Genomic DNA, 24,268 nt, shown 5'->3' on the forward strand with positions numbered 1-24,268 from the left:
CTTAGGGTCCTGAGGGCTTCACACCCCCATTGGCTTAGTGCCTAGTAAGTAGGAACTTTAGGCCTACTTACAAACAAAGATAGAATCAAGCTTTCCCACCTAGGCCCACCTTAATACTACACCTTGCTAATTATAGTTATACAAGGTTCAGGTCCTGTTTTTTTTTGTTCTTTGCATTTACCTTATTTCACGCCATAACAGTTCATATAAATGTCTTTCCATCACTCTCTAAATACTTTATATTCATTATTTTTAAACATTACATTCATGACTATAGATAGTTTAGCTATTTCTAGATCTATAGGCAAATGATAGCATTTCTTAAGAACCAAACACATGATACAGATAACATGTATTATATCAGGTCAGAGGCCAGTTCACAATGATTTGAGATGAGAGGATAAGGATTTATTGAGGAGCTGAAACTTGTAGAAGTCATGAAAGTTGTATAGGAATTAGATAAGAAGGAAAAAGGATAGGTAGATGTTAGGTGTTGAGGTAGAAACAAGTGTAATTTTGAGGTTAAGTTAAAAGACTATTTTAATAAAAGAGAAGGTTTCCTGTGTGGGGAAGTAGGAAAAGGTAAAACTGAAATGGCAGATTGGGGCCTTTTGTGGGTACCATGATAGTCAGGGTAAAAGTTTTAAACAGATAACATAGTTGTTATTTCTATTAATTAGCCAAGACCCTTTTTCCTGCATGTTTGTTTAAAAGTGAAAATAATCTTACTTGTCAAAATTTTGGCATGCTATAAAAGTAGGATGAAAAGAGATCTACTAAATTAAAAAGGAATCAATGACAAAATATACTTGATTTTATATATATTATATCTGATTATATCTGATTTTATCATAAAAGAATGTTTACAATAAAACATCCTATAATGAAAATATCAATCTTGTCTTGGTTTAGTATTTTGCCTGAAGACACAAGGAGGGCATAGATTAAATCATTTCTTAAATCCAACTCTTCAGTTGCATTTTTAAATTATGAAGTATACTCTTAAAGGAGAAAAACCTGGCATCAAAATTATATATTTAATAAGTTAAGTTATCATAAGACAAAAATTTTAAAAAATCATTATCACCACCACCATCATCATCAGTAGCATTCATATATCTTCTATTATTTTCCAGGCACTGGGATAAGCACTTTACAAATTTATCTCATTAATAAAAATAACAATTTTCCATTTAAATAATTGTCTGCTGAACATAGCATTATGATTTTAAAATTATCTTCTTGAACTTCTGAAATTATTTTGTAAATTATTGGCAAATTATTATCACTATTAATGCATAGTAAATTTGTTATTTCCTAAAATAGACTAACATTAACTCATAGAATCTTTGAATTAGAAGAGATCCAAAAATTTAAATCAATACTTTTAATTTAAAAAGAACTTAAATGACTTGTTTAAGGTCATGAAGCAGACTATCGGCTGAATTATTCTCCTAACAGCCCAGCTTTCAACTATACCAAATATCATATACATCTCAAAATAAACAGTTGGTCACATATACTGTCAAAAATAAAATCCTGGTCTCACCTCCTGTTTCTACAACAAATCCATTTGAACTGTGTCTCCAGCAAGGCATTCTGAACCTTACTAGACTAGGTGACACTGGTCAAATTTTGAAACAACACAATTTATTGTGTTTTTATTCCATAGAATTTAATTCATTTAGACCACTTTACATTTTAAACCATGTAAATTTAACTTAATTCTAATCAATTTTTAATTCAACAAATATATACATACACACATATACATACACAAACACATACACGTACACACATATATTTATGTGTGTGTATGTGTATGGAGAGAGTGACAGACACAGAGAGAGACAGACAGAGAGACAGACAGAGAGAGCATACTATAGTCAATACACTATGCTAGGCACTGCCAGATTAAAAGATATGTAAGATACAGTATTTGTTCTCATGGAATTTTAATCTTGTAGGGGACGTAATACACAGACACAAATGTCCATAATGTAAAATGGAATGTGATAAGAATATATGAGGTATAAACAAAATGCTAAAAGAAACCTGAAGGAGAGAACATTTCAAGTTGGATGGATCAGGGAAAACTTCATAAAGATACACATGTAGCTAGGTCTGAAAGTACAGTAAGCAGAGATAAAGGGGTGTGTGTGTGTGTGTGTGTGTGTGTGTGTGTGTGTGTGTGTGTGTGTGAGAGAGAGAGAGAGAGAGAGAGAGAGAGAGAGAGAGAGAGAGAGATACTGAGAGATTTCTGGTTTGCCATAAGCCAAGACAGAAATTGAGGGAGAAGACCTGGAAAATATCAGGGAATGATGCCCAAAAGAGCAGGAAAAGTTGAGAGAGCCACAAATGGTAAGGTTGGTAGGAACAGAGAGTATGTGAAGAAAGTAAATGTGCGAGCACCTGCTTTGTGCAATTCATTTGAGGGTAAATGGACAAAAATTAAAAAAAAAACAGTCCCTGCCCTCAACAGCCTGTAATTCTGTTTTGGGAATAGAACATATAAACAGTTAAGTATAAAATAATTTTAGGAGAGATTGAGCTTTTGTTGTTAGGGGTTTTCTTGGCAAAGATACTGAAGTGGTTTGCCATTTTCTTCTCCAGCTCATTTTACAGATGAGGAAACTGAGGCAAACAAGGCTAGTAAGTATCTGAGGCTGGATTGGAACTCCCAAAATGTCTTCCTAATTCCGAGCCCAGTGCTTTAGAGATTGAGCACTAACAAATAAAAGGATAAGAATGTCTTTCATTAAGAGGTGGCATCTAAGCTGACTCTTGAAGGAAGCTAAAATATTCATGTGAAAGAGGGAGCATGACAGAGTAGGCAAAGTAGAATCTTAGAATCAAAGAGATCTGGGCTTGGGTCTTGTACTGATGCTTAGCACTTGTGGAATGATGGAGAAGTCTATCGCTCTTTTCGTCAATGCCCTCATTAGTAAAGTGAGAACAATTATTCAACACCTATTGTCTCACACAGCTATTGAAGGGAAAGCACTCTTTCAATAAATAAAAATAAATAAAATAAGAAAGTGTTACAGAAATGTGAGTTATCATTAAGAGGATGTAAAGGTAAAGTAGAACCAGATCGTCGAGGGTTTAGAATTCCAAGCTAACCATTTGATAAAGATTTTATTTTATAAGCAGTGGAAGTCACTGAAGATTGAATAAGTATCATGATTAGACCTCTGCATTAGCAAAATATAGCACTTTGAAACAGTATGTAGGAATGGTTTGAAAGGGAAGAGATTGGAGGCAAGGAGATGGGTCATCTTTTACAATTCTCTAGGCATGAAAATGTACTGGGTGTGGGCCAGGTGACTTGTTCCACACTCCCTAGTGTCCTGAAGTTGGCTCATACCAGCTCAAAGCAGACAATTGTTCAATATTCATAGAAATTGGCAAATGCTACAAATCAGGGCTTGATTAATTGTTTTATTGATTGTTCAGACTTAAGAAAGTAATGGAGAAAATGTTAATAATGCAGATTAAATTTAAAAGCTTTTTGTTTTCTTGTTCTTTGTACTCTATCTCCCCCACCACACACACACACACACACACACACACACACACACACACCCCACCAAGATGCAATTATTAAACATTTACCAGCACATTCCTACATGCTCTATGCATACCTATGAGTCTAGGTGATAAAATGAGGATCTGAGCTAGGGTAATAATAATGAAGTAGAAAAAAGAAGAGAAATAAATATGAAAGATATTAGAGCAATAGAATTAATGGTACTTGATAATTCATTAAATGTGGGGGAATTAGGGAGGAATAATCAAAGATTACTCCAAATTTTGAGTCTTTATATATAGAATAAAGCTAGCACCATTAGCAAATAGGGTAGCTTATAAACTGGAATTAGCTGAAAAGGCTGGTTTGAGGATGTAGATGATAAATTTTATTTCAGAGTTGTTGGACTTGAGGAACGCTTCATGTCCCAAAAGGCAATTAGAAATTGGGGACTGGAATTCAAAAACTTGGGGATGGAGACATAGATTTGAAAGTTATTGGCCTAGTAGTGATAGTTGAAACCCTAAGAATAAATATGATTGCCAAGGGAGAAAATCTGGGGACAGAGATGAAGGATAAGGGCAGACACTTTGACTATGCTTTTATATGACATGGGAAGTAGAAATAAGAGAAACAAAGGAATGATTAGAGATTTAGAAGGAAAATCATGAATGTGCATTGTTCTGTTCATTATTAACATTATACAATATTATGTTGCTTTCAGAAGTCTACATCTAGATTATTTAAAAGATTCTTGTTTGCTTTGGGTAGAATCAGAAAGTAATACTTAAAAAATAGAAACCAACCATAACAAGAAGCATTTGCTTTCCTCTTTGAGTCCTATAGGAACTTTGTAGGCCAAACGAGAATGAACACTATATCTTAGGTCATAGAACTAAAGTTTATTTAATAAATTCTGGCTCTCTTGAACTTTTTAAAAAGTATGATCATAGAGTTTCAGACAAGAAATCAACTTTAGAGAATCAAATCAATTCAACAGGTGTTTGTTAAGCACCTACTATATGCCAGGCTAGGAGTCCGTAATATAAAACCATATATATATATATATATATATATATATATATATATATATATATATATATATATATATATATATATATATATATATATGTGACAGCTCCAATCTGAACACAGATCTTTTGACTCCAAATTAGTGTTTGTTTTTTCACTATTATATATTGTTATCACCTTAGAATCCAAAATTATTCTTATAATATACTCTCAATTACATATTTTTATTACACTTAGATCAGTTGAAAGGTATAGCAGTTTCCTAAGTAGCTAGTAGCTGTGCTCCAGTTAAACAAACCTTTAGAAAGAGACTTTTTATGAACATCTTAAAGACTGCTAATGAATGATGCCAGGAAACATTCAGAAAAATAATTAATGTATTCTTAGTTTCTTACATGTTATTTAGTTCTGCCTTTAAAAAAAACACTTAAAAAATTTCCCCCATAACTATTATGCTCATTGAATAAAGCTTTCTATTGAAAATCTTTATAAATGGTTATCAATACTCAAATTTGAAGCCATTGATAATATATTGAATAGTTTGTCTCATCCCATATAGTCAAATAATAACAAGTGAAGGAAAAATATTTATGGTGAAATAGTTAACTATGAATCTCAATAAGCTACTTTATAAAGACATGATTAAATAGTAATCTAAACAGTAATAATTTATTAATTTGCAAGGCATCATGATAGGTATTAAGAATACTAAGGCTAAGAATGCTAAGTATTTTACAGCTTTCAAATCATTTTGAAAATGGGAGGAATGGCGATCGCTCCATGGGACAGCTAGGTGTTGAAATGGATAGTGTGCTGGGCCTGATGTAAGGAAGACTCATCCTCCTGAGTTCAAACCTGGCCTCAGATATTTAATAGCTGTGTGATTCTGGCCAAGTCACTTAACCTTGTTTGCTTCAGTTCCTCATCTATAAAATGGGCTAGAGCAGGACATGTATCTTTAGTATCTTTGCCAAGAAAACCCCAAATGGGGTCACAAAGAGTTGGACACTACTGAAATGACTGAACAACAACTATTGCTCTGCCTCCCACTCTTCTGCCACAAAGAAGGACTTCTTGGTTCTAGTCCCTGCTTTGCTACAAACTATATAATCTCAAGGAAAGGATCTGAATCATTCAACCTTAGTTTTCTAATCTGTAAAATGAAAATATTAGGCTATATGGTTTTTAAGACCTGTTTTAGCTCATTGACTATCTTCTACAAGTATATTAAAATAGCTTGTATGTTCTCTTTCCCTAACGTATCTACTAGGGTGCAATACACATAGGCATATCCATGTTCAATATGATGGGAACCATGTGGTTCTGAGGGAAATGAAGGTCAGCAAATAAAGAGGATAAAGTCTAATTAATTTGTAATCATATACTGAGTGTTCTATATTTATGATGATAACCCTCCTCTCCACCTTATAAAATAAAACTCCCATTTTTTTTAATATTATATAAGCATCCTTACTGTTTTAAAAGAAGTTACAAAGAAAAAAAGATTAAATTGTCAAAGGGCTTACATCTGGCATATTTTAAGCCTAGACAAATTTAAAAATTAAGCAAAAATAAATATTATATATAACTTTAAATATACTTACTGTTATCCATATTAAATCTACTTTCAAGTTTGTGACCAAACCAGCCTATTAACCTAAAATATAAATAGCAATATTTCAGATTATTTCTTTTGACAAAAAAACCCTAAACAATATGGTTACTAATTATATGTTTGCCCAAAGATTAAATATATTTAGGAATAAAGTAATAAAACATTCAGAAAATAAAATGAACACTTTAAAGAAAATAACAAAGTATGATTTACATTTATAGAGTTGCTTTGGATTTTAAATGGAATTAATATTGAAGGTATTATTATATGTTTTATTTGTGTTAACTTCTGAAAAGAAAATACTATAAAAATAATTTTAAAAGAGATTTTCTCTCAGCTAAAAGTAAAATCAAATACAAGCATAATTTTTCACATTCTATTTTAAAAGCACAAAATAAAAATGATTAGGGCAAGAATGAACTTGGATACCAGAGGCCCCAAATAGAAACCTCAATGAACAATAACAACAAAAGCTATGTCTAAGTATATTACTATTACAATATTTTCCATTCTTATGCTGAATTTTCCAAGGAGAAAGTATTAAATACTTTCAGTGATTATTAATTTCAATAACTTTTCTTATTTCATTTTCCTGACTAGCAATAATTTTACTTTTTCTTGCTTTGACAACCTATATTTTTATCCTTCCATTTCCATGTTAAAGCTCTCTTATAAAGGTAAAGCTATCTAAACCTACAGTAAGGTAAAGGTAGATGAAATAAATGCTCAATTGCGATGCAATTTTTCATATGAATCTACATGTTTCATTATTTTAAAAGATCTACGACTTTATCAGTATGGAGACTTCTTTCACTTATGTAGATTGAGATTTTTTTCAGACTTTAGCAGATGGTTTCATAAGTAACTGTGGCTGAAAAAAAAATCCATTACTTGGTAGACAACCTTCTGACAATGACATACTCATAACTTAGCTAAAGATGAGCTGCAGATGAACAAAAGCCTCCCCAGCTTAGAAGAACCTGCCAAACCCAATGGCTTTTTTCTCTCTTTTCCACCCTCCAACCCCCCCCCCCCCAGTCTCCCAATTTTCATCTTTCTTGAGCTTTCTGCAGTTCTTCCCACTGTTGTACACCTATCCCTGTACCATTCTTCACCAACCCATCTTTGTCGAAACTTTTAAGTTGATGCATAAATTCTAATCCTCATCTGTCTTTTAAGATGCAGAATCCCATTTCTAACTCATAATATGTTATCTCCACATGCTGGCTTTCCAGCAACTCAAACAAAACAGATCCAAATGAAACTCAATGTCTTTCCTTCTAAACATCCTGCTTTTTGTGATTTCACTATTTTTACCACAACCATTCATCCTATTTCCCATTTTGACAATCTTTGAACTATACTTTTCCTATATGTAATCAATCAGTTGCCAGATTTTGCTTCTATGTTAATATCTGTTGCATCCCTTTTCTGTCTTTGTATTCCTCTGCATAGAATATTCTTGTACATTCTCTTATGACCATATGCATAAACTTCAATTGCTTCTTTAAAAAATTTTTTGTTGACATTTTGTTTTCATATTGCCTAGATTTTCCCATGCATTCCTCTACTTGTCCCCTCCCAGAGAGTTATACTTTATTTTTTAAAAAAGTTTTTTTTAAATGGGGAAAAGAAACAAAAACAAATCAGCAAAAGCAATTAATATGTCAAAAAATCTGACATCATTTGTTATGTTCCATACTCATGGAATTTACTCTCTAGAAAAGAATACATAACCTCTGTAGAGTAGTCATTTTTCTTCTTTGGGGTAAAACTTCTCTTCATTATGTTGCAACATTCATTTTTTTAGTTATTTTGTGGTTCTTTTCATTTACACAATTGAAGTCATTGTTCATATTGTTTTCTTGGCTCTGCTTATTTCACAGTGCATCAGTTCATGTAATTCTTTCTATGCTTTTCTGTATTTAACATAATTGTAATTTCTTACACAACAGAAATATATTCTATTACATTCCTGCACTACAACTGTCACCACTCCCAGTCAACGGAAACCTTTGTTTCCATTTCTTTGCTCTCACAAAAAAAAGTGCGCCTATAAATATTTTCATATATATGGACCGTAATGGAAATGAATGTTTAGCAATGGAAGGAGTTCTGGGTCAAAGCATATGAATGTTTTAGCCAATTTATTTGCAAATTCAAAACTGCCTTCCAGAATGAACACACTCACTTCATATTTCCACCAACAGTGCATTATTAGTAAACTTGACTGATCTCTAATATTGATTACTCTCATTTTAACAACCCCTGGCAAAGGTCTGGCTGACTGTAAAATACTCTAGGATTTGTAGTTTTCGATTTATGAAGAGAGGAAACTAATTTGAGGTCAAAGGTGGGATGTGTCCATGAGGAACTCTGGAGGAGGAAGGGGAGAGAAGGGAGAATCAATGGTAGTCCTATACCAGCAGCTTCAGACCAGACTAGCATTTGGCACTGACCAAATTACGATTTATTTTTATAAGACCATGAGACATGACCTCCATCTTGATGGACAAGCTGGGAAGTGCATATTACTGTGTGTTTTATTGAAGGTCCTGGCTCATCCAGGAGCAGAAGCAAGTAGAGAAAATGAGTTGAAGGAAGAAAAAATGAACAATGGGCAAGCCCTGTCCTACCCTAGTCTTATTTCCATATATGTTTTTCTTAAATTTATCCTGTTCAAGGATATATTTGTCTGATTTTACATTATTTCTCATTAATATCTTTGGTCAACCCTGTCCTTTTTGTTCATGGCATAAGAACATATGGGCCTTGTGGGAGAGAAGGACCATTGCTAGTTCAGAACTAAGAGCTCAACCTGTAGCCAGTTGTTTGAGAGTTTTGTTTTCTAACTGAGAGCACAAGTAGAAGTCATTTCATAACTACCCCTCTACATGTAGAATCATTACAAATTCAGGCAAAAATCTACTTCATAGACAAGATCTGAGTTATACATTTTTGTCATCTCTGTCAATTTGTTGGTTATAAGGTTAAAACCTCAATTGTTTTAATTTGTATTGCTCTTTTTATTAGAGATTTGAAATATTTTATATGGTTGTTAGAAGTTTGTGATTCTTCTGAAAACTTTATATTTTGGCACTTATCTATTGGGGAATGGCTGTTGGTCATATTAGTTGTCTTTATATCTTAAATTCAAAATCCTTATCAGAGAAATATGATACAAAGTTGCCTGGTTCCCCATGGATTTTTAATTCTAAATGCATTAACTTTGTATAAAAGTGGTTCAATTTTATCTAACAAAATAATCTATTTACCTTTGTAATTGCCCCTATTCCTTGTTTGGTTAAATATTCATTTCCTGCCCATAGATATGAAAGACATATTTCCACATTAGTCATGTTGTGAAAGAAAAATCAGAAAGATATATGCTCTGCTACTATTTTTTATGATATGATCATTAATATTCTGGTCAATTGTCCATTTTGAATACATTAGGGAATATGATGTAAAGGGTTAGTTTAAGCCTAGTTTCTGTCATTGCATTCTATTTTTCCCAGTAGTTTTGATAAAGATAGGCTTACAGATGACCTAAGCGGATAAAAAGTTGACCTATGTGAAGTTTGGGCCCTTCAGACCTGGCATATGTCCGAAGACCCCAAGAATCACCATATGCTGTCATGTCAACTGGACATATGTCAGTATTGGTAGTAGGGAACAACTAATTAAGCTAAGTGTTGCAGTATTTTTGTTGCATATACTTTCTTCACTCTGGCTAAATAAACTTCTTTTTGTTAATTGTTAAGTGATACACAAGCATCTCATTTCATTCCAACATTAAACCTCAACTTATAGGGGACCAACCTGAGTTAAGCCAGTTCCTAACAGGATTCTATCAAATTCCTTCTGACATTTTGACAATATCTCTAATGAATATATGAAAATATTTAAATAAAACATTAGCAAAGAGAATAGAGCAGCATTCCAAAAAGATTATACACTATGACCAAGTTAGATTTATACCAGGAATACAGGTTCAGTATTAGAAAAACTATGAACATAATAGACCATATTAACAACAATAATAATAAATTTACTTAATAATAATATTAATAATAAGAAAAATAAAAAGCATGTGGTTTTATCAACAGATGCAGAAAATGTGTTTGCCAAGATATAACAGCCATTCTTGTTAAAAGAGAATAATAGGAAAAGAAGAAAAAGAGGAAACAAAAGTATAGTTTTTATATATGACTTTTGCAGATTCCCTAGAGTCAACTAAAATTTAATTGAAAAAAAAAGTCATCAAAGTCAATATTTCTGTAAATTATTAACAAAATCCAGCAGGTAAAGATAGTAACATTGCATTTAAAACAACTATAGGATGAGTAAAGTACTTGGGACTCTATCAAGATATACACAAGAAACAATAATATAAATACAAAACACTCTTTTAAGGAAGAAAGACAGACCCCAATAATTTGAGAAATATTAATTGCTCATGGGTAGGTCAACTCAATATAATGAAAATGATAATATTACTTGAATTAATTTACTTATTCAGTGCCATATCAATCTAATTACCAAAAAAAACTTTATAGAATTAGGAAAAAAAGCAATAGGTCAAGAATGTCAAGGGAAATAATGAGGAAAAAAAAGATAAGAAGGAAGAAGGCCTAGCAGTACTATGTCTCAAACTATACTACAAAGTAGTGATCGTCAAAAGATTTTTATACCGGTCAAAAAATAAAAAAGTGGATTAGCTGACTAAATCAGGTACAGCATATACTTCTACTCTAGTAGTCTAGGGTTTGATAAACACAAAAAAAGACTCCTGCTGGGAAAATGAAAAGCAGCCTGGTAGATATCAGGTTCAGAGCAATATATGATATATATAAAAATAAACTACAAAATGCATGTGTGACCTGGATAGAAATGGTTTCATAATAAATAAAACTAGAAGTAAGAAGGTAGAAAATACTTTCAGATCTATGGATAGGGGTTTAGTTCATGATTAAATAATGGAAAGAAAGGATTACAGTGAGTAAAATGGGTTGATATTGATTCCATGAAATTTAAAAAGTTTTTGTCCAAACAAATCTAATACAACTAAGATGAAAAGTTAACTGGGAAAAAAATCTTGCAACTGGTTTCTCTGATAAAGATCTAATTTCTAAGACATATAATAAATTGATTCTAATTTATAAGAATGAGAGCCTTTTGCCAATTAACAAATGGTTTAATGATATGAACAGGCAGTTCTCAAGGGAAGAAACTTTGCCAATCAACAGTCATGTGAAAAAATACTTCAAATTATTAATAAAGAAATGCAAATTAAAGCAATTCTGAAGTTCCTCCTCACATCAGATTGGCAAAAATGACAAAAAAGGAAAAACGATAAATGTTGAAGGGGCCATAGGAAAATGGGGAGACTGATATGGACTGATAGAGTGGTGAATTAGCCAAACCACTGTAGAAATGAATTTGAAAATCTACCCCAAAAGTTACTAAACTACATATACCTTTTGAATCAGCCATATCACTTACTAGTCCTATACCCAAAGTCAACAAAGAAGAAAAGGACACATATGTACAAAAATATTTATAGCAGTTCTTTTTGTAGCTGCAAAGAACCATAAACTTAGGGTGTGCCCATCAGTTAGGGAATGGTTGAAAAAATTATGGTATATGAATGTAGTGGAATATCATTGTATTTAGATGATGAAAAAGATAGTTTCAGAAAAACCTGGGAAGACTTGCATAAAATGTTTCTGAGTGAATAGATCAGAACCAGGAGGACAATTGTACTGTAACATTAAGACTAATAAAAGAATAATTGTGAATTTTGATCAGTATAATGTTTCCAGGGCTGAATAAAAATGATATATACCTCCTGACAGAATGATGATGGGCTTCTATGCGGTATCAGGTATGTATTTTTGGACATGGCCAATGTGGGAATTTGCTTTGCTCAACTATGCTTATTTGTTCCAAAGCTTTTGCTTTTCATTTCTTCCCCTACCCCCCACCATGGAAATGGGGAGGTAGGAGAGAGAAAAATAAATGCTTGACCATCCCTCAAAAATAATTAAAAATAAAATTTAAGAGAATAGAGATGGTATAGATAAAAGGATATAAAATGGCCAAGAAGCTAAATGAAAGCAGACTCTTTTTGATATATTAAATGTTCAGGCTTAATTATGCTTTACAAATTTAATTAAAGGGTCAAAAATATTTATTTAAATAAAATAATAGTCTAAACAATACCTCACTCCAACAACTATATGATTTATATCACTTTAGTGGTGTGTGTGTGTGTGTGTGTGTGTGTGTGTGTGTGTGTGTGTGTGTTTCTTGCTTGTTGCATTTCAGGTATGATTATGTTGAGTCTTTAGATACCAGAAAGCATTCGTTCATAAATGACTAACAAAGTATTTCATACAATTTTGTTTTTCATTTGATATGTCCTTCCTTTGCATTTTTAGAATGGTATATTAATATGTAAGTCTGATGTAACAAAACAACATTGGAAAATTAAGTGAAACTTGCAGTATTTTCCATTTAAAGCCATACAGGCCCTGGAAAGCCATCTAGTCCAATCCTATTATTTTACAAGTTAAGAAAGTGAGGTCAAGGAAGCGCAGGTGAGTTGCTCAGAATCCTGGTGATAATCAGGAGCAGAGCTGGTTTTCCACTGCATTCAGCTGTCTCTTAGAAATGAGGAGTGATTTCATAGGAGTTATTTTCCACTTCCTGTACCAAATAATACAGATTGAGAGACCTAAAATACAGAAACTTCCTTTATCAACTCACTATCCCCTTCTCCATAATGGCTCTTCCAAATTTTTTTACCCTTTCACCTTTTCTCACACTGCCCATGCCTACCCCTCCCCCTACCCTTTCAACTGAGGACCTTTCCCTGGATTTTATAGGAAAAAAAATAAGCCATTCATTATGAGCTCCCTCTACTCTAATCTTCATCTCTTCTCACTTATATGCCATCTGTCACAATCTTTTCCCTCACTGCTGTCTCACTTGAGGAGGTGCCCCTCCTGACCCTCTCACTTATCTTCAATATCTCCTTTTCTATTTGCTCCTTTCCTACTGTATACAAACATGTTCATACTTCTACTGTCCCGAAAAAAACCCTCACTTGATCACTTGATCTTTCCTTCCCCATTATTGTCCCATATCTCTTATGCCCTTTGTGGCTAAACTCTTTGAGAAGGCCATCTCTAGTAGGTACCTCCACTTTTTGACTCTCTTTTTTAAATAGTATTTTTCCAATTACATGTAAAGACAATTTTGACATTTTTTTTCAATTGTGAGTTCCAAATTTTCTGCCTCCTCCCTTATTAGCCCTTCCTTAAGATGGTAAGCAATTTGGTATAGGTTATGTATATGCAATCATATAAAACATATTTCCATATCAGACATGTTGTGAAAGAAGAAGCAGGACAAAAGAACCATAAAAAATAAAGAAAGCGAAAATACTATGTTTCAACCTACAATCAGACTCCATTAGAGCTTTCTCTGAATGTGGATAGTATTTTCCAATATGAGTCATTTGGAATTATATTGGACCATTGTAACTGAGTCAAATTTAAAGATACATCTGCAGGCCCTTCTTGATCATATTACTAAATCTTTCAAGAAAAGGGCCCTTAAAAAAACAGAAAAAAATGAAAAGAAAAGAAAGGAAAGAAAAAGGCCCTCAGGATAGATTTCTAAATGTTTTGTGCATCTGGCTTAACTTAACCTTCCCTATTTCTATATAGTTCCAACAATTCCCACCTCCTTTTCAACACAAAATGATTTTGACTCAAAATATTCTAATTTCATAGGTGTGGGTAGGCTGGCATAAACAGTGCCAAGGCAAGATATCTATGCCTTAAAAGATAATCTTCGTGAATTGCTAAAGCCACAAAATGTATTATCTTGTGGCCAATCACTGTGTGATAATACTCTCTGCATTTAGGCTGATCTCAGGACAACAGAGAGGAATAAATAAATTACCAAAGCCTTTAAAGTTTGGTCATCCCTTCCAGAGCTTTTGTTAATAATGGATATTGCCTTCAAGAACTCATCACCATTTCCCCATTACCACAAGGCATATCTTGGTGAAGTTTCCCACCAAAACAAAATTAACCTAAATTTGCAATAATTCTGCATTGATTCCATTGTTTGTATATAGTGTGTTTGTGTTATCTTTGAAAAAATGAACCACAGTATTAAAAATTAATGCAGCTAGAATAAGAAGAGATTAATTGGGAAAACATCTTTATATCAAGTATTTCTGAAAAACATCTGTTATCCAAGATGTATGGGCAATTAACATACTATAAAAAACCATTCCCTAATAGATAAGTGGTCAAAGAATATGAAGAAACAGTTCTAAAAAGAAGAGTGCTCCAAATCACTAATAATAAAAGAAATGCCAATCAAAACAAGTTCGAAGTTTCACCTCCTACCCAGTAAATTGCCAAAAACAGGAATGGTAAATATCATATGGTTTTGAAAAGACAAGTATGCTAATGAATTATTGTAATGCCATGAATTAGTATAACCATAATCATTAGTATAACCATTTAGTATCATGTGAATAAATTAGCTAAAATATCTGTGCCTTTTGACCTGGAGATTATATTGCTAGAACAGAGTTCATTACCAAAAAGAAAGGCTTCACACACACTAAAATATATCAGTAGTTGTTTTTTTTGTAGTGGTAGCAATTACAAAAGATGAAATAGGCAATTTTGATTCATGAAGTTGAAAATCTTTTACATAAACAAAATTAATCCGTCTAGGATAAATAGAAAAGCATTCAACTAGGAAAAACTTATTTATATTAAACATATTTCTATTAAAAATCTCTGATAAGGTTTTGGTATCCAATATACATAAACAACAGAAATTTGTAAGACCAAAATCCATTCTCCAATAGGGTAAGTGGTCAAAGGATATGAATAATTCTCAAAAAAAAACTACAAACTATTTACAATCATATGAAAGAATGCTAAAAATCACTAATAATAAAAGCAATAAAAAAAATAAATCAACCTTGAGGAAATTTTCAAAGAAGACAAAAGCTGAGAATAGCCAATGTTGAAGAGTTTGTGGAAAGATAAGCATATCCATGCATTGTTGGTAGAGCTGTGACTTCAATGATTCTGGAAAGCAATTTCAAGTTATTTAAACAAAGTGACTAAAATGACCTATACCCTTTGATTGGGGGAATGACCAAACAAATTGTGGTACATCAATGAAGCAGAATATTTCCGGGCTATAAGAAACAACAGATAAGAGTACATGGAAGCAAAGGAACACAACTGATACAAAGTGAAATAAGCAGAGATAGGAAAATGATATATACAATTACCACAGTGAAAGTGAAAAGAACAACAATTTCATAACAATTAAAAAATTGCTCTGGAATTGAAATAGTCAGTTTTGACTCCAAAGAATGCATTAAAATGTATGTTATCCTATCCTATCCTCCCCACCCCTGCCCCACCCCACCCCTCAACCTTTATGAACTGGTAGGAAGTTGTGGGTGTGGAACATATATGATGTCAGACTTTTCCAATATGTTGTTTAGTTTTACTGAGGTGTTTGTTTTTCCCATTTTCCCCCTGTTATAAATAATTGTTATCTGGGAGAAGAAAGGGTGGAGGATACAATAAGAAATATTGGTGAATCAAAAAGCAAATTATATCAATAATATTTTTTTTGAAAATAACAATGAATAACTTTGTATTAGATTTTTTAGATTTTCCAAAAACTTGAGGGTTTTTTTTTTAAAAAATATCATTACTAAACTTTGGTTCGCCAAGGACAGTTTCTGGATGGGCCTGTACTACTTAGAATCTAACATTCTCTAAATGCCCACAACTAAATTCCCTAACTCTTTACAGACTGTAGTAGGGAGAAACCAGCATGCTCCTTGCTCCTCCTCATGATCACTTCCAAATTCTCTCTACCACCATCATTCAACAATCTTTCCTTCTTTGAGGTTAATGATACCCAAATTTATCATCCAATCTAAATCCTGGTGTCTTTTAATCTGCCAACCTACCCATGACATTCTCCTTCCCTCCTCAAGGGGTTCAGAGTTACGATCAGCTTTTCTCTGGGTTGTAGCTCCTGCCTCTATATTAGAGGACTTTAACATACATATTGGTGTTGCTCCAAACAGTTTCTCAGTTCTTCACTCTATTCCATTCCCATGACCTACTTCTCTATTCCATATCAGATATATTTAGAGATGATCCGACCTTGATCTTGATTTTCTCTTATGCCTTATAACCCTCATTTTGACCTCAAATTCCACCATCTCCATCCCCCCAGTTTTGTCCCAGGCTCTTGTATTGACTACACTCTATACCCTTCCTGACCTCAAACCCTGTTACATGGTTCAGCTCTACATTATCCTCTACACTCAAATCCCTTAAGCCTTTGTCCTCTAGTTGTTCACAACTTGTAGAACCAAATAATGGATTATTATCATCATCTGCCACCTTCATCTCTGTTCATGTGCCCTCAAAACAGAGCTAGAGAAAACTTTCATAACTATGCTGGATCCATTAGAAATTTATGTTCTCTCTTTTAAGCTGAGTCCTCATTGAAACAAGGCAATCCTTTTCCATTTTCTTAATTGATTAGGCTAATCACAGTGGCAATTCCAAGCCTTTTAATGGCTCTTCAAGGTTCCCATGGCACCCCCTGCCTGTGCCCTCTTAACTTGCTTCATATTTCACCATAAAAATTGAGACTATTACCTGAAATGGTATCATTTCAGTGAGCGGTCTTCTCCATATATCCCTCTCTCCCACATTCTCACATAGATCAGAATCTTCCCCTATTATTTTCTTCATCTCTGTCTCACATGAAGAGGTGACTCTTTTCATTGCCAAGTCAAACCTCTCTGCATGTAACCTAAATTCTATCCACACCTACATTTTGTAGCAAATTGTACCCAATATCGTATTTTCTCTCTAACCTTTAATCTCTTTCTCATTACTGGCTGCTTCCCTGCAGCCTGTAAATTCAGTCATATCTTCCCTCATCCTAAAAACAAAAAGAAAAACTTCATTTGATCCAAACATCTGCACTGACAAAGGTCTCTTCTCCCCCTCTCAGCTAGCCTTAGAGAGAAAGCCCTCTACCCTAGGTGCCTCCTTAAAACCTCTGAAACAAAAAAGATGAGGTGAGGAGGGAGTGCATTATAGGTATGAGGAATAGTCTGTACAAAAAATATGAAGATGGAAGAAGGAAGGTTGTGAAGACAGCTGTCTGAACAGAGATTGGCAGATCAGCTCCCCCACACCTACCCTAGTAAAAACCTAAAAATAACACACCAAGCTGAATAATGAGATCCAATGAGAAACTAAAGTAAGCAATTTCTTTCAACCCAGCATTTTACAAAGTCAGCCGGAAGCCCATGGGCAAAAATGGAGTAACTCAGCAAAGTCAGTACCAGCACACAGAAATAAACTGGCTGCCTCTCAGGTAGATAAGAAACAGGCCAGGGACACACAGCCTGAATGGTTTGGTAAAGGAACCCCTACAAAGGCCTATGTTGATTTGAAACCCATACTGAGGAACTTGGAAGCCACAAAACCCCAGTATAAGCATAGTAGGTTTCAGATCAGGACACCTGAAGCTGAGTTCCCTAACAGTCTACCCTGTGAAGCCCTGGAGGACCCCAAATATCTAGCACTCTGAAGTTCAAAGATCCTGAGGGGTAGAAGTCAGTGCGGAAATACTAGTGGCCTAAGTCTAGAACAAGTAGGGCTAACCACCCTACCCAAAAAGACAACAGGAATCAGAGCCTAGCTGTGGCATGAATCACCAGTTTGGGAATTGTCTGGACAGATGAAATGGCCAAAGAAAATATTGATTACTCTCTCTCTTTCTCTCTCTCTCTCTCTCTCTCATCTGTGTGTGTGTGTGTGTGTGTGTGTGTGTGTGTGTGTGTGTGTGTGGTGTCCTTCAGTCAGAAGTAATAGAAAAGGAGGAGTAAAAAAATAACTCCAGTGTTGCAAGGCTGGGGCCAGAAAGATAAGGATGATGTTGATGGTGACTGGGAACATAGAATAGGTCCCTTTTTGGTAGAAAAGATGAGAGCGATACTTAAACTTCAAGTTGTCTCAAGCCAAGTGGAAATGTGTAATAAGACCACTTGTCATGTCATTCCTAAATCTGGGAAACCAAAGATAGAAGAGTTTTAAGAGGTGGGGTTGGTCAGCAGCTGATAGACAATAATACTTCATCAATGTTAACTCTACTCTAAGCACACAGGCCACATAAATCACAGAAATAAATTATGCACATTGAAGAGGTATCCAGGAAAACTTGCATTGTATTCTTTTTTCTAGTATCTCTGAGGAATTCTCCACTAAAAAGTAAGTCATCTCTCTTGTCATTGACGTCTAAGGTTTGGAAACTTAAACAACTTCTTAAAGCAGGTATATGTTCCCAATATTATATATCCATATCTATCTTTTCTATTAACAATGAGGAATTTTCATGGATACCAGATAAATACTTGGTATATAAACCTCAAAATGATCATTTCTGTCTCTGGAAAAGCTAAAAGCAAAGATACGCTGTATAACAAAAGAAGTCTTAGGTTTGGGTGTTTCCAGAGTAGACTAGGAAAAGGGCATACTTATGATAGTTTTCTCTTAGGAAAATGCACTATATGTTTTTGGTATACTCAAGATAGGGCCAAATATGAAGAAAAGTCTATATTAAAAGGATGGTTGATTGAAGCACTCATCTCTTTGGTATTCAGTTCAAACCTTTATTGGACTTTCTAGAATATTGTACATTCATGTTCCTTCCTTCCTTCCTTCCTTCCATCCTTCCTTCCTTACTTCCTTTCTTCCTTTTTCTTTCTTTCTTTTATTTCCTGGAACAAAAGTTATCCATAGGACTGATGATTATTCTAAAATTCATCCTAGCCCCACATTTTTGGATCAATCATGCAGACTGACAGTGGGCTAGCACTCTTCCCCTTCTTGTTAGAACAAAAGAGACCCTTAATAAAACTCACTGACAATCAATGTGCTTTAAAAAGTACTTTCCATCTGTGTCCTTCAATCAAGACTCTATGAATATGGAGAAGCTGTGAGATAATTTTGGAGGCTAACACCCTAAGCAAAATTATCCATAAGTCCCACCCTCATCCCTCACTCCAGGACACTTAGAAATTCTAAGAATTCATGAGGGTGAAGCTAGATTTTCTCCTTTTCAGGACTCAGAACTTAAAAGGCTCTTGGAAAGGTTGTTGGTTGACTAACTTGAGTAAAGAATATCTCTATTCAGCCATTCAGTGTATATGACAGTTCAAAATCTTTAAAAAATGTATCTAAAACTTAGCATAATAAAACATTTCAGATCCTCATATTCTTATAATCAAAAAACTTCCCCTCATATAATTTAAAGTTCTTTCACTTTCATGAAATTCACTCATATTTATTTTTTATGCTGGTTAGTGAAAGTTCATAACAGTTTGCAAGCACTTATGTAGAATCCCCTGAACATACTTGACAGCTGATTTAAGTGAACAAAGGTAGGGGGAAAACCATATTAAAGAAAATCACTTAATCACATTCAGTTCTCACTGACTATTATTCTTAAAATGAGCTGAAAGGCGAGGAAATTCAGATGATCTAGGAAAAGGTCAAATGAAATCTGTGCATTACAGTTTGGGTAAAAAAGATGTTTAATGTAGCTTAATGGCCCTGACCCCTAATTTACTCACATGATTTACTGGCAGGAAGCCCCTTGGTATAAATACTGGGTCAGCAATTTTGAACAATAGCCAAAATGTACAAATTACTTTAAATACAAAATGAAGTGAAATGTGTTGTTACAAATGTAATTCGATGTCACCAACGTGAAGAAAATATAAAGGAGAGTTTCAGAGTTACCTGGGAGATTAAAATAATTTGAGTACTACTTGTATTAATACAGACAGGTCTATTCTGCTAATCCTTCCTCAGTATGCAAATTATTGAGTTTTTGATAATGTTCTTCCTACTTGGAAAGCCCTATTCCTTTCCTTATCCAAATATTTCCCATCCTTCCAAATACAGCGCCAAGGCTCACCTCCTCCAGAAAACCTTCCCATACCACTTCAACCCACAATGATCTCTCCCCTGACCTTTTAGGGAACTTCAAGAAACACTTATTAAGAAACTTACATGCCCAACACCTGCATCAATCACCTGACATTTCTTACATACTGCCTTCTCTTGTCAGTGAATTTTTCATTTGCATATGTTGTGTCTTCTGAGAGAGATTTAAGCCACTTGAAGGCAAAAATTCAATACCGTTCATTTTTTATTTGTTTTCATTTTATTATGTTTTTTACAAAGCAATATACAAGATACAAAAGTATCTACTCTGTGTCAGGTGCTGTGCTCATTCCTATGAATATAAAGACAAAAAAGGAAATTATTTATGCCCTTAAAAAGCTATGTTCTCCTTTGGAGGGGGGAAGGTGGGTAACAAATTATTCCACAAGTAAATAAAGTATATCCAGCATCTTGCAGTGGAAAGGACCTGGATTCAAATCCCATGTCTGACATGTTAACCATCTGTGTGACTTTAAGCAAGTCACTCAACCCCTCTGGGCCTCATTTTTCTCATCTGTAAAATGAGAAGATTGAACTCTATGGTCTCCAAAGTTTCTTCCAACTCTAGATCTATGATCCCATAATATAATTAGAAAGTAATTTAAAAAGAGAGAGTAGAATTTATTTTTATTAGACACTATATCTGTCACAATGCTATGTACATATTTAGACCTCAGGAAATATTTTGAATGAATTAAACATGTGATTAACACTTCTTGTGTTTTTTTTAAAGGATATATGTTATTCTGGTTTCATCCACATTGTGCAACTACAATATATATTTAGTTGATGCTCAAATTAGATAACTGAATAAAACCTTAGACTGAGGAGTAAAATATACCCTTTTCTGTGGACCTTGCTCTGACTGGAAAGGGTAGCAGGTAGATGTCAGAGAGCTCTTCTCAGCTACTTAAGGTGGGGTGCTAAGGTGGACACCTCATAATTTTCCACTTGCCTGCAGGATTTCATCATGTTCCTGCACCAGATACTTTTCCTCTCTTCCCCTTCCCACTTCCCTTTTTGGCTTTTTTTTTAATGTATTGTCTCTCCCTAGACTAGTAGTTCCTTGAGGGTAGGAACTGTCTTTTGCCTTTCTTTGTATCCCTGGTGCTTAGCACAGAGCCTAGCATGTAGTAGATGCTTAATAAATGTCTACTGTCTCCCTGATAGAAGTAACTTGGCAATTCTCTAACATTTTCATAATGAAACTTATAATAGTAAGTGTGACATAATCCTACAAGGTAGAATTTTTCAACAAATATTTGTCTGATAAATGAGTGGTTGAATAAAGTGATTGATAAATACAATAATGGAGGTTAATTTGAAGTAGGATATCACAGTACATATCACACTAAATTTAACATTATGTATTTATAGACTTTTCCCTGAAAATTGGGGTGCGGGGAGGGTGAAATGAAACTCAGTGAAAACACTACTAACATCACACTGCTTAAAAATATTTTTTTCTTTCCCTTTTCTGTTGGTAGCAATGATCAATAAATAGTGTACACAATATAAACTTGAGCTGACAAATTCCTTTTTGTGAGAAAAAATTAAAATCTGATTTAGGTACCAAAAAGAAAAGTTGTTACTACCCCTAATATTAATATTAACTAACACTTATAGAGAACATCAAAGTTTATAAAATACTATCCTCGCACTAACCCTAGTTAATAGGTAGTACTTACACAGTAAGGTAGGTAGTGACTACATTAATATTGCAAATTATTTTCTAGGTTTCAAATAATAAAAAGAATAACATTACAAACTATATTTGTAGGAAAAAAAGAGGAGGATTAGGAAAAATCTGAAAATTTTAATGAAAGTAAATCAAACATGTAGAAATTTCACAACAATATAAAAATAATTCTTGTAACCTTCCTTTACCAAGAGCCTGTGGATATAATACTCAAAAAGTTTTTTAAGAGTATTGGTATTTCAAATCTATTAGTAAAACAGAGGCAGGAAAGAGAGAAGGATAATAAAACAAATAATAAAATTAAACTTGCACTTAACTGAATAATTGCCATGTTATAAATAGTTCTAGTTTAAAAAGTAGATCCAATGGATCTCAACGTTTAGATATCTATTCAAAGGTAACAATTTTAGCAAATGATGAAAAGATATTTGGGGATTATTCATTCAAAATAACTTATTAGGCCACTAGGTGTCACCCTTGTTTCAAATGAGGTAAGAGTTTTTAGCTGTAGCAAAAAAAAATCTTCAATAGGAGTTAAATTCCACTCTACTTGATTATCCAGCATACAGCAAATTGTTCTGCATTTAAATAAGGTATAAAATTGAATACTTTGACAAAGACAAATTTTCTTTATTCTCATTGACTTTTCAGATATCTGAAAAGACTAGGGGACAAAAGAGGAAAGAAACAAAACAAAGGTATATTAGCCCCACCAGTTGACCTTGAAGCCATAATAAACATATGATAACTATGATTAATTAATGAAAAAGGTAATCACTCAACCTGCAAAGTTTTTAAGTCTGGGTTAATGTTTACTGTCCTCCTTGACATGATTTTTATTAACACTTTATTGTATCAATAAAGTTTTAAAATATGCATTTTACTTTCTCAGTTGTTTTGTCATTATTCAAATGCATTATTACTGGCAATTTCCTTCTTTACCTTGAATTTAAATAAAATAGTAATAAAATGGACAGAGTTTAAACTGAAAATTAACGGCCCGGGTACTTGTTGTTTTTGTTTTAACAAAAAATGATGCAGGAATATATTAAGCTTTAACTCCCTCCAATAACCTTTTGTTCTTTCCTACTTGGAGTTGGGGAATTCAGTAATAGTTTTAATTCCTCTGTCAGTGAGAAAGTCACCAAGATTTCTATAGATTCAATTTGGCTGCTGCCCCCTAAGCAAACCCTAAGCAAACGGCACCTATATTTAATAATGTAACTAAATTTGTTTTCAAAGTTAAGATTTCTTCAGGAAAGAAGAAGAATCATATAATAACTAGTCAGATCATCCTCATTACTGGTACGTGGCTCTATAAAAATATAAAGCATTCATTCCCACAGAGAGGTAAACTAATGGAGTCTTGACATTTAAACAAATGATAATAATAATTCAAAATTTGTTTTTCTGGGCTTTATCTTACTTTCAACAACACTTCAACAAAAATTTTTAAAAATTTTCCTATTATACACAAAGCGGTAAGAATGCAAAAGAAAGAAATCTAACTGTCCTTGAGCCGCTTAATATGTGGGGAAGGTGGTGGGGGAGACAGAACATGTATATAAATGAATATAATTAATAGGAAAACAAGCCCTATGTAAGGTCTAGTCTTTCTCTATATTCATAACAGAAAAACAAGATGCCTGGCATTCCATATATAAATATATATGGATATATACACATACACATAATACATATATACACACATTTTTATATATAATTTATATCACAATTCACCATATTATAATGATCTAATAATATAATTATAAATTATTTCATATGGTTATATCATAAGAAATGCTTACTGACTGACTAAAATATATGACTCCCCTGCTCAGCATTCTTCAGTATCTCTCCTTTGCCTTTGAGTTTTGTTTTCAAAGATTCCATGATTTTATCAATGTAAATGCTCCCTCAACCATTTCAGATCATACCTAACTCATGCCTTTTCTTCCTATGAAAATCTTGTTCATCTCCTCCCATAGTCATTCACGTATATTTTTAATTCCATAACACAAGCTGAATATAGTAACCAGGACTGAAGGACTATTGAATGGATGGGTGAGCAAATGACAGGATTCTGCAAGACCCACATGAGTCATTCTCATTACAGGAAATTTCAAGGCCCTCAAAGCAGTTTTAGAAGCAAATCAAGAATTTTTAGATGGAAAGAGGCACAGCAGCATTCAAGATAATGACCAGTTAGTCAGGTTATCAGTTTGATCCTAACTCTCATGGTCTCCAAACTGAAATGGATAGCCTAGCAATTGTTTTATATCAATTAACTA

At 33.6% G+C, this 24,268-nt stretch overlaps 1 protein-coding gene across 1 annotated transcript in view; it reads right to left on the minus strand.

Annotated features, from left to right (window-relative positions):
• The window catches only part of KYNU (kynureninase), a 132,995-nt gene that overhangs the window by 15,884 nt on the left and 92,843 nt on the right, over nt 1-24,268 (minus strand). Inside the window, exon 11 of the mRNA XM_036743507.1 lies at nt 6,166-6,218. Coding sequence (XP_036599402.1) covers nt 6,166-6,218 — 53 coding nt within the window. The remainder of the gene's footprint in view (nt 1-6,165; nt 6,219-24,268) is intronic.

Source organism: Trichosurus vulpecula, chromosome 2, assembly GCF_011100635.1.
Source record: "Trichosurus vulpecula isolate mTriVul1 chromosome 2, mTriVul1.pri, whole genome shotgun sequence".
Lineage (NCBI taxonomy): Eukaryota > Metazoa > Chordata > Mammalia > Diprotodontia > Phalangeridae > Trichosurus > Trichosurus vulpecula.